At 53.2% G+C, this 11,492-nt stretch overlaps 1 protein-coding gene and 1 pseudogene across 13 annotated transcripts in view; one reads left to right on the plus strand and one right to left on the minus strand.

Moving 5' to 3' along the window:
• The window catches only part of C1H1orf167 (chromosome 1 C1orf167 homolog), a 27,892-nt gene extending 19,467 nt beyond the window's left edge, over positions 1 to 8,425 (minus strand). For 10 of the 13 annotated variants that reach the window (XR_011626148.1, XR_011626128.1, XM_071100639.1 and 7 more), the window contains exons 1-6: positions 6,766 to 8,164; positions 6,368 to 6,507; positions 3,781 to 4,997; positions 3,602 to 3,645; positions 2,534 to 2,732; positions 1,681 to 1,835 (exon numbers count right to left, since the gene is read on the minus strand). Coding sequence is in view for 11 of the 13 variants with exons in the window: in XM_071100639.1 (XP_070956740.1) it covers positions 1,681 to 1,835; positions 2,534 to 2,732; positions 3,602 to 3,645; positions 3,781 to 4,997; positions 6,368 to 6,507; positions 6,766 to 6,839 (1,829 nt within the window). In the remaining 2 variants the exon portion in view is untranslated. Of the gene's footprint in view, positions 1 to 1,680; positions 1,836 to 2,533; positions 2,733 to 3,601; positions 3,646 to 3,780; positions 4,998 to 6,367; positions 6,508 to 6,765; positions 8,165 to 8,257 lie in introns of those variants that run through there. The other 3 variants (XM_024790139.2, XM_024790137.2, XM_024790138.2) reach the window with 3 other exon arrangements.
• On the plus strand, positions 8,289 to 9,296 carry LOC105473238 (splicing factor 3B subunit 4-like; annotated as a pseudogene).
• Positions 9,297 to 11,492: the final 2,196 nt, after the last annotated feature.

The following is an 11,492-nucleotide window of genomic DNA, read 5'->3' on the forward strand; positions in this document are numbered from 1 at the left end:
CCCAGCTACTCGGGAGGCTGAGGCAGGAGAATGGCGTAAACCTAGGAGGCGGAGCTTGCAGTGAGCTGACATCCAGCCAGTGTACTCCAGCCCGGGCGACAGAGCAAGACTCCGTCTCAAAAAAAAAAAAAAAAAAAAAATACCCAACTATAGTAGAAAATTGGGGAAATAAAGAAAAATATAACCAGAGGCCAAGCGCAGTGGCTCACACCTGTAATCCCAGCACTTTGGGAGGCTGAGGCAGGCAGATCACTTGAGGCCAGGAGTTTAAGACCAGTCTGACCAACATGGCGAAACCCTATCTCTACTAAAAAAATACAAAAAAAAAAAAAAAAAGAAAAAAAAAGAAAAAAAATCAGCCGGGCGTGGTGGTGTGTGCCTGTAATCCCAGCTACGTAGGAGGCTGAGGCGGAAGAATTGCTTGAACCCAGATGGAGGTTGCAGTAAGCAAGATTGTTCCACTGCACTCCAGCCTGGGCAAAAAAAGAAAAGAAAAGAAAAGAAAAAAATAACCGACTTTAATCCCACTGCTCCAGAGATAAGCATAGTTTCCATTTTAGTATTTTTCAATTAAATATTTATTTTTCACTCCTTAATTGTGGTAAAATACATGTCAGAAAGTTTACCATTGTAACCATTTTTTTTTTTTTTTTTTTTTGAGACAGAGTCTCGCTGTGTCGCCCAGGCTGGAGTGTGGTGGTGAGATCTTGGCTCACTGCAAGCTCTGCCTCCTTAAGTGTATGGTTCAGCAGTGTTAGGCTTCGCATTGCACATTTTCGTTTTTTTTTTTTTTTTCCTTCTGGTCCTTTTTCTATGCACTGTGTGGTTTCTATGCAACTATGTGGTTGGGAAAAATATTTTTGATACATTTTTATGCTCCTTTAAGAAAAATTTAACATTGCCACACCATTTTCCCTTGTTTTTAAAAATGCTATGCAAATATTCTTTTTTTAAATTTTTTAAATTTTTTTTTATTTTTTATTTTTTGCAAATATTCATAAAAATACTTCCAGGGAGGGGGCTATGAGAGGATGAAGCTTTCAAGTTAATTAATATACTTCCGACTATTTGGAATATTTTTCAAATTGAGCATGCATTACTGCTATGATTGGAAACAAAACCAATAAAAAATCTTCCTAAACATCATATTGGATGGTTGCTAATCGTTCATTACATGGTCAAACCATCATTTCCTCACTCACTGTTGAGCATTCAGGCTGCTTTTCAGCTTATTTTTTTTGAGACAGGATCTTGCCCTGTTGCCCAGGCTGGAGTGCAGTGGCATGATCATAGCTCACTGCAGTCTTGATTTCCTGGCCTCAAGTGATCCTCCTGCCTCAGCCTCTAGAGTGGCTGGGACTACAAGCACGCCCCCATGCCTGGCTAAATGTTTACATTTTTTTGCTAGAGACGGGGTCTCGCTATGTTGCCCAGGCTGCTGTCTAACTCCTGGCCGAGGCCTCCCAGAGTGTTGGGATTACAGGCGTGAGCCACCATGCCTGGCTGTTTTGAAGTTTTTACAATTATAAATGATGCCGTGATGGACATCTTTTTTGCATCAATCTTTGCCCACATCTGCTTATTTCATTCCCATTCTTTTGTGGGGATGAGGAAGTAGTGGGGGTAAGGCAGGAAGTGGGAGAAGGAAGGCCACCAGCTTCCCAGGCCACGCTGACCAACCTGATGTGTTCCAGCCTGCTTCTCTGGGAGAGGTCCGCCACTGTGCTTCTTCCCAAGGAGGGGCCTTGGCCCTGGGCTCTCCTGGAGGGCGGGGACCCTGGCCCAGCCTGCACATGGGGCTGTACTTGTTTCTGCTGTAAAGCCAGGTTTCTCCACTGGCTCAAGAGAGAAGGGGAAAGGAGATGTTGGCCTTGAATCTGCCTCCCAAGGAAACACCAGGCAGGGGAGGGGACAGGAGTAACACACGCCTATCAGATTCCACAGCCTGTGGTCTTAACCATTACTCTGCCTATTCGTTCCTTCTTTGGGCATGAAGGAATGAATGAATGAACAAATACAGAGAGATGCATCCCAAGAGGCAACACTTTCCTTAGAAGACGAAAGCTGGGACTGGACCCCTCTCAGAGCACCCCTTTCCCAAGGAGGGAAGGACACAGATACTCCCTCCCAGCCCTGGCTGGCAAACCACTAATAAAAAATAGCAGCCACTTATCTACTAGCTTGCTGTACGCTAGGCAGTGTTCTGAGTCTCTTATTAATTTACTCTCACAATGACCCTGAGAGACGTATGTACTATTATTATCATCATCCCATTTTAGAGAGAAAGAGACTGGGGCACAGTGAGGTTAGGTAACTTGCCCAAGGTCACACAGCTAGCAAGTGGTAGAGGGGGCAGGATTTGAACTTAGGCAGAGCTGATTAGGGTGTGTGGACTCACAACTACACGATCTACTGCTGATCATTCATGAGGTGCAACCTATGCCCAGTGGGTGCCCTCTCCATAGGCTGAGTCTCCTCCCCAGACACACTAGTGCTTCACACAGCCCCCTGGCCCAACCTGGGGACTCCTGACCTCTCGGAAGCTCCAGGCCAGCAGAATCTTTGTGTACCGCCCGCATGCTGCCTCCAGCTGAGCCTCCCGGAGCCACAGGGCCTGAAGGCCCTTTCGCAACAGCTGCCAGCGGCCCAGTGCCACTGCCGCCACCACTGGATCCGACTGCCTCTTCACCAAGTGCCTCCAGGATCGAAAACATCTGGACAACAGCTGCCAGCTGGGGGCAGACCACGGCTGATCAGGGGTGGACTGCCCTCCTATCCCCAGGGAGAGCCCAGTGGCTGGATACCCTCCGAGATGCCTTTCCTGCAATCAGTCGGGTGGTGACCCACACCACAACAGAAGTAACACACTGCAGACTGGAAGAACTTCCCTCTTACTGATGGCTGGACTTGGAAACCCCACACAAGCAAGGCCCTGGGGGTCGGAGAATGCCATCTTTATTTCTTTTATATATATATATATATATATATATATATATATATATATATATATATATATATATAAAATTTTGAGACAGAGTCTTGCTCTGTCACCCAGGCTGGAATGCAGTGGCATGATAATGGCTCACTGCAGCCTCGACCTCCTGGGCTCAAGCGACCCTCCCACCTCAGCCTTCCGCGTAGCTGAGACTACAGACGTGCACCACCACACCCGGCTGATTTTTGTAAATTTTTTTTTTTTTTTTTTTTTTGTAGAGACAGGGTTTTGCTATGTTGCTCAGGCTGGTCTTGAACTCCTGAGCTCAAGCAATCTGCCTGCCTCAGTCTCCCAAAGTGTTGAGATTACAGGCAGGAGTCACTGCATCCAGCCAGAGATTGCCCTCTTTGCCAAAAACCCAGGGTGGCCTCGGAAGTTCAGGACACTGAGTGCCCTAAACCCACAAGCATCCCTTCATTCTCGTCCCTGGGGCCCTGGAGGCTCCCTTCATTCCCCAGCAGGGACAGGAAATAAGTTCCTCTTCCTTGAAACCCTGCCTCATCTCCATCAGGCCCTCATCTCCGTTCGCACAGGCAAATGGAAGCACAGTCCTGAGCATGTGTCCCCCCCGCTCCAACCCCTGTCCCCACCCCGCCATGGCCTCACCAGGTTGCCTCAGACTCTGGGGCTACAACGTTTTGTGCCTTGTTCTGGGAAAGCAATAGTACATAACACAGTTCTCAGGCCGAGCAGCAGGCAGGACAAGGCACCCCCTGCCGAGCCTCCCTGCCCCGGAGCAACGCCCCCCGCCCCCCACCCCACCTCCAGCCTCCCCCAGCCTCTACCTTCGAGGCACTGCTCGCTGAGATTGTGTCTGGCAGATGGAAAGCCGTCCTCTCCTCCTCCCTGTAGACCCGCTCCCTCGGGGCCCCCTCCTCTCCTTTCTGCTTGGGTGGGACTCCCCAGGCTGTGTTGGAGAAGGCTGAGGAACAGGGGCCGGCCCCCCTGCTTCCCACCCCTTGAGGGAGACTGGGGTCACCCTTCTGTGCCCTGCCATCTGGAGACGTGGGGGAGCAGCTGTCCCCTGACCCTAGGGGGTGGGCGGGAGGGAGCCCCTGCCCAGGATTAAGGGAGTCCCCAGTCAGTGTCCCCAGAGTGGTCTCAGGTGACATTAGCTTGCTTTGTGCCCAAGAGTCTGAGAGACTAGCCGGGGTCTTCAAGAAAGCTGCAGTTTTCCTTTGGCCTCGAAGGCATCTCCGCCTCTCATCCCAGGAAGCAAGGAGAGGCTGGTGGGCGGAGAGTGGCTGGCCACTGCTGGTCCAGAGGTCCTGCTGCACAGCACGGGGAGGTTCCTGGGGTGCCTGGCACCTGAGTCTGGCTGCCTCCTGCGCCAGGCAACGTACAGAAGCCAGCAGCTGCTGGATGGCAACATGGGATGGGGCCCGAGTCTGGTTCTGACTGGGGATAGCCAGGTCCTCCAGGGTGAGAGGCTCCCCCACCAGCCTGGACCTCCAGCTCCCCAGGCCACCGCAGAATCTGAGGCCTGGCCGTGTGCGCCCATCAAGAGGGGCAAAGGCTTCAGTGGGCCTGAAGTCCCCGCTAGGGGTGCCTGGGGCCGGCAGCCTGGACTGCCTCAGACAGGGAGATGGGCGAGCCAGTGGCTCCTGGGATAGGAGACGACCCCAGGGCAGCTTGTGGGGCCCAAAGCTCCCCCCAGGCTCTGGGCAGAGGTGGGGGCTGCTGGTCTCCCTGCTGCTCAGGTTGCTCTGCTGAATGGCAAACTCTCGAGCCTTCCCTTGGCACCTCCGGGCTGGAGGCTGCAGGTTGCTCTGTTGCCAGACGCTTGAATTTACCAGTCGGCCAGTCGTGTCCTTCAGGGCTAGGCCCAGGCGGGGACCAGGGCTGGCCAGGTTGGTCTGGACTCGGCAGGGCTCCTGGTCTAGCACCGCCCCTGGGGAGGGTGTGGCAGCACGCCCTCCCCTCTCCACCTGGCACCCGGGCACCCACTGGTCATGTCTACTGCTCAGGCTGATGCCCAGGCTCCTCCGGAATCTTCGTTGCTCTAAAGAGAGGAGAGACAGTCATGCCTTGGGGGAGGACTTGGGTGGCCGGCACTCAGGTGGGACAGGTGGAGCTGTCCAGGCCTCAGAGCCAGGGAGGGGACGGGGCCCTAGCAGCGGGAGGGAGCTAAGACTTCCGGGGTCTGCTGCCAGCTCTGTCTCCCTAGGTGAAGCGATGGGCAGTCCCTGGGGCTCTTGAAGTGGGGGGTTCTTGGAGCTGGACAGAGGGAAGCAGAGAGATATTTAGGAGGTAGTTGAGGGGGTCCCAGGAGAGAGATGATGGTGGCTGGGATCAGGGGTAGCAGGTGGGTAAAGAGAAGATTCAGACAAGCTTCAGAGGTGCAGCCAGCAGGCTTGGGGGAGTCAGGTAAAGGGGAAAAAAGAAAGAATCAAGGGGGACTCCTTGATTTCTGGCTTGAGCAAAGAGGTGGTGGGGGCAGTGGTCTGGGGTGAAAGCAAGACCCCATAGAGCAGTGGGTAAAGGTGAGCTGCTCTGGGAACACGGAGAAGGGCCTTGGAGGCCCTCCCCAGCCCCTAAGCCCACTCCACAGGCAGAGTCCTCGTGGGGATGGATGAGGTCCCGGGAGGCTCTGGGCGTGGCAGGCAGAGTGGGCCATGAAAGTTGCTGCCTTTGTGGATGGGAACTAAAGCTCAGAGAGGTCAAGCAACTTGCCTCATGGTCACACAGCTGGAACACGAAGAAACTGGGATGTGAATTCAAGAATCCACATTTGTTCTTGGGCTGCTCCCCTTCTTGGCTGGCCCAGCTGTGTGGCTTCCTTTTTTTTTGAGAGGGAGTCTTGCTCTGTCGCCCAGTACAACCTCTGCCTCCCGGGTTCAAGTGATTCTCCCACCTCAGCCTCCCAAGTAGCTGGGATTACAGGCACCCACCATCATGCCCGGCTAACTTTTGTATTTTTGTAGAGACGGGGTTTCACCATGTTGGCCAGGCGGGTCTTGAACCCTTGACCTCAGGTGATCCACCCGCCTCGGCCTCCCAAAGTTCTGGGATTACAGGCATGAGCCACCACTCCCGGCTCTCTGTGACTTTCTTAAAGCCTCAGCAGCCTGAGCAGGGATGTTCCCAGCCCACCGCCCCTGGTACTGGCTGACCTGTGGGGGCCCCATCTTAGCCAGGGGCACCAACCAGGCCTACTCCTGGTCCCCTCTCTTCCTGACCTTACTTTCCCAAGACCCCTGCTCCTTAGGCCCCAGGCTGGGAAAACTGTTCTATGTGCCGCCGACCATGGTGGCTGATCTGTGGAATTAGCCAGGCCCTATAGGCTGGCCTGCCTGGGAGGGGGGTTCTGGGCCAATACCGAGACGGGCCCTGCTCCTGTAACCTCCCATCCAGGCCCTCTAAGCCTCTTGCCTGGCTTCAGGAGCACTGCAGGCTTTGGGGACACATTCTCCTTGTGGCTGGCATCAGACCTTAGCTCCATGGGCTCAGGGACAGGGGTGTCCTTGGTCCACCCCACAGTGAGTGGCCTGGTCTGTTTAATAAGATGGGCCCTGCGGGGAGAGGACAGGTTGCCCTGGCTCTCATTCAACCCCACCCCATTCTGATCCCTACCCCTTCCCTTTAACAGTACTCCTGGCTGCTCTTGGCCTGGTCCCAGCTGCCTGGGGCTTGCCCCTCACTGTTCTGGTCTCTCAGGGGCTCCTCTCCCTGCCCTACTTATCACCCCTCTTTCCATGGTAAGTGTCCAGGTCAAATGCTGCCCCATCCTGCCCCCTAGACCTCTCGGCTGATCTGCACACAGATCTCACCATGCAGGTCCAGCGACCTCCTCCACGCCTACCCAGATGTCTAACAGGCATCTCGTGAGGTGAGCGGCCCTCATCTGCCACCTCCCAACTGGTCACCCTTATTCTGCCCTCGTCCTCACACCCGACAGCCTCCTGTTCATGCAGTGGCAGGGTGATCCTGTGAACACTGAAATCAGATCATGCCCTGCCTCAACTCTAATGCCACAGAGGCTCTCCAGCCCACTCAATGCCCCTGCGAGCCTTCAAGGCTGTAGGCGAGGGGTTAGCAATTACTGCCTGGGCTAGTGGTCCGTTATGTGAATAAAGTTATATTGGAACAAAGCCCATTTGTTTACAGACTGTCTGCTTTCCAGCTGCAATGGCGCAATAGCTGCAAGATACCTTAGGCTGCAAAATTTTTTTTTTTTTTGAGACAGAGTCTCACTTTGTCGCCCAGACTGGTACAATGGCGTGATCCCAGCTCACTGCAACCTCTGCCTGCCTCCCTGGGTTCAAGGGATCCTCCCGCCTCAGCCTCTAAGAAGCTGGAACCACAGGCGCATGCCACCATGCCTAATTTTTGTATTTTTTGGTAGAGATAGGGTTTCGCCATGATGACCCGGCTGATCTCGAACTCTTGACCTCAGCTGATCGGCCCGCCTCGGCCTCCCAAAGTGTTGGGAGTACAGGCGTGAGTCACCACACCCAGCCCCGCAAAGTCTTTAATCCAGTGAGTGACGGTCCTCCCAGAGTCTTCTTCCCCTTGCCCACTGTCCTCCACACACACCAGCCCCTGGCTCCTCCTCCAAATGGCACACATGCCCTCACTGCAGGGCCTTTGTGCTGCTGTCCCTTCTGCCTTCAAGTCTTGCCTCCCACATCACAGTGAGCCCTCCCAGCCCACTGTCTCTCCAACTGCAGCGACCTGGCCTCTCCTCACTCTCTTTGCCCTGCACTTGCGGCCACCTAATATAGTGACGACATTAGTGAATTTCTTCCTCCATTGGCCTAGGAGCCACACGAGGGCAGGCTGGTCTTGTTTTTGTTTTTGTTTTTTCCCTGCTGGATCTGCAGCCCATAGAACAATGCCTGACCCCCAGCAGGGGCTTGTAAATGTGCATTGAATAAATGACAACCGTCCTAGGCACCGTGCAGCCTTCAGCAGGCGTCCTGCCATTTAATCTGCACCGCAGCCCTGGGACTTAGGTTCCCTGTTTTAGAAATGAGGACGTGAGCTTAGAAGGGCTGCCTGCCCCGCCCAGGGCCTCAGAGGGGCGCCCCAGGGCTGGCGCCACAGCGCAGGCTCTAACCAGGACCACCCCACCATCCCCTCTTGCCCAAGTTGACTTGAGGCCGCTTAATCCACAGGAGACCTTCCTGCACCCCCACCCCTCACGCCGGGCTCTTCTGTCCATTTCTCTGCTCCTCGTCCCCCTCCCTCAGACTCCCCCCTCCCACTCCACCCCCACCCCTGTCCACTTAAGGGGGCTCACAGCCTCCCTCTTCTTCCCACCAAAAGAGCCTGAGGTCAGTTTCCTGTCCTCATGGACCTGCCCTCACGTGCGTGGGTCCTCCTCGGGTCCTCCTTCACCCAGTCGGATTTGAATCTAGAGGGGGCTCGGGCTGGGACCGCTAACGACCCCCGCAGGTCGTGGGCGGGAGAGCAGAGCGTGCTGCCCCGCGCTTGGCCCCGCCCAGCCCTGAGCCGTGGGCGTGGCCACCGACTTCCGGCACAGGTTTTGCTGGGTCCTCCGCAGGCAAGGCACGTGGTCTCAGGGCAACTTTTGCACGTGCAAGATGAGCGACTTTCTCTTGGCCATCAGGTCCCTGGGAACTTCCTCCACCCTCTGCCCTGAATCCTGTGGCAGCATCATTGGGGTCTGGGCTTCCTCCACCAGGCGTGCCTCCTCCTGGCTCCTTCCCACACCTAAGGCTGCCTCCTGGAGCCCCCGCCCCACACCTGGGATACCCCTAGCCATGCCCCCACCACCTGTGCCTCCTAGGCTGCAGGACATGCCCCCGGCTCCCATTGGCAGGAACCCCAGGGGCAGGACATCCAGGTCATGGACACTCGCATCCTCACCCATTCCCAATAGGTGCGATGCCCCGTCCAGGGATCTCAGATATGGCTGGCACACCATGGCCCTCATGGCCGAGGACACCCCCGTGATGGGCCCCCAGGATCTGGGGGGCAGCCCCCACCCTGATCACGACCTGGAATGCCTCATCCTGGACGTCCTTCAATGAGCATGTGCCCCAGGGGGCCTCAGTCTGGATCTCCCATGGGTCACCCAGGTACTATGCCTCCATAGTATGCGTGGACCTCCTCCACTGATGCCGCCTCGTGGATACACTGGCTCTCCCCAACCCCTACCCTATGGCTTCCAGCGGAGGCCTCTCCCTCCACCCAGGCCCACTCCCTAGCCTCCAGTTCCCCCTCAACGCCCACTTCGGGGCCCTCTCCCTCAGTAAATTCACATTCTTCTTCCTCCTGTTATATCTTCCCAATATCTTTTTGATTCCTTGGACCAGAGATGCTGCAGCTCCTTGCAACTAAGGCACTAACCCTTTTCAGCCTTCCCATCTTCATTTTTAATGTCATTTTTTCCCCATAGAAGGTATTTCTTTCTCATGTTGGTCTAAGTATTTTGCAAATGCAGAGGAAAATAAAACTATAACAAATTCCTTGTTTAAAAAAAGAAAGAAAGGAAAGAAGGAAGGAAAAGAAAAAGGGAGGAAGGAAGGAAGAAAAAGAAAGAAAGAAAAAGAAAGAAAGAAAGAAAGAAAGAAAGAAAGAAAGAAAGAAAGAAAGAAAGAAAGAAAGAGAGAGAGAAAGAAAAGGCCAGGCACAGTGGCTCACACCTGTAATCCCAGCACTTTGGGAGGCCGAAGTGGACGGATCACAAGGTCAGAAGTTCAAGACCAGCCTGGCCAACGTGGTGAAACCCTGTCTCTACTAAAAATACAAAAATTAGCTGGGCGTGGTGGTGGGCACCTGTAATCCCAGCTACTCGGGAGGCTGAGGCAGGAGAATCGCTTGAACCCAGGAGGCAAGGGTTGCAGTGAGCCGAGATCCTGCCATTGCACTCCAGCCTGAGCAACAGACCAAGACTCCATCTCAAAAAAAAAAAAAAAAAAAAGAAAGAAAGAAAGAAAGAAAAGAAAAGAAAAAAAGAAAAGAAAAGGCTGGATGCGGTGGCTTATGCCTATAATCCCAGCACTTTGGGAGGCCAAGGTGAGTGGATCACTTGAGATCAGGAGTTCTAGACCAGCCTGGCCAACATGGCAAAACCCCGTCTATACTAAAAATATAAAAATTAGCTGGGTGGTGGTGGCGTGTGCCTGTAGTCCCAGCTACTGGGGAGGCTGAGGTAGGAGAATCTCTTGAACCCGGCAGGCAGAGGTTGCAGTGAGCCAAGATTGCGCCACTGCACTCCAGCCTGGGTGACAAGAGCAAAACTCCGTCTCAAAAAAAAAAAGGGTCGGGAGCTGGTAACACTTACCTCCCCTACCTCTCTGGCTTGATGTGAGGGTCAGATGTTTAACAAATAAATGCCAAAGGACTTTTTAAACGCTAAAGCAACTCTTGAAGAGGAAGAGGTGATTACTGCTCCCTTCATAGGTCTGTGTGTCTAATCTTTCCTCCTAAACCTGGTGGATGGAAGCTTTTGTTCTTTAGGTTTATTTGTTTGTTTGTTTGTTTTTTGAAAAGAAGTTTCACTCTTGCCACCCAGGCTGGAGTGTAGTGGTACAACCTTGGTTCACTGGAACCTCCGCCTCCTGGATTCAAGAGAGTTTCCTGCCTCAGCCTCTGGAGTAGCTGGGATTACAGGCGTGTGCCACCACATCTAGCTAATTTTTTTGTGTTTTTAGTAGAGACAGGTTTCACTATGTTGGCCAGGCTGGTCTTGAACTCCTGACCCCAGGTGATCCACCCACCTCAGCCTCCCAGAGTGCTGGGATTACAGGTGTGAGCCACCACACTCAGCTTGTTCTTTAGGTTTTGACTGTCTTTTATCTCTAGTAATACCTTTTGCCTTAAAGTCAAATTAACTCCACCAGTTCCACTTTGGTCCCTACTTGCCTGGTATAACTTTTTCATCCTTCTACCTTCAGTCTTCCCACGTCCATAATCTTAGGTTTGTTATTTGTAAGCATAATATAGCTGGTATTTAAAAAAATCTGATCTGGCCAGGCGCGGTGGCTCAAGCCTGTAATCCCAGCACTTTGGGAGGCCGAGGCGGGCGGATCACGAGGTCAGGAGATCGAGACCATCCTGGCTAACCCAGTGAAACCCTGTCTCTACTAAAAAATACAAAAAAAAAAAAAAAAAAAAAAAAAACTAGCCGGGCGAGGTGGCGGGCGCCTGCAGTCCCAGCTGCTCGGGAGGCTGAGGCAGGAGAATGGCGTGAACCCGGGAAGCGGAGCTTGCAGTGAGCTGAGATCCGGCCACTGCACTCCAGCCTGGGCGACAGAGCGAGACTCCGTCTCAAAAAAAAAAAAAAAAAAAAAAAATCTGATCTGACAATCCTGTATCTCGAGTTTAATTCACTTACAAATGTATGATTTTGACATTTATTTTAACCATCTTATTTTTGTGCTTGCTAGTAGCCAAATGTTTCATCTTTCTCCTTTCTTGCAGTTTTAAGAATTGATCAAGGTTTTCTTTTTCTTCAGGTCCTCCCCGGCTCTTCACTGGCTTGGAAACTGCACATTTCATATCTTTTCTTTCTGTGGTTATCCTATAC

Source organism: Macaca nemestrina, chromosome 1, assembly GCF_043159975.1.
Source record: "Macaca nemestrina isolate mMacNem1 chromosome 1, mMacNem.hap1, whole genome shotgun sequence".
In the NCBI taxonomy this organism is placed as follows: domain Eukaryota; kingdom Metazoa; phylum Chordata; class Mammalia; order Primates; family Cercopithecidae; genus Macaca; species Macaca nemestrina.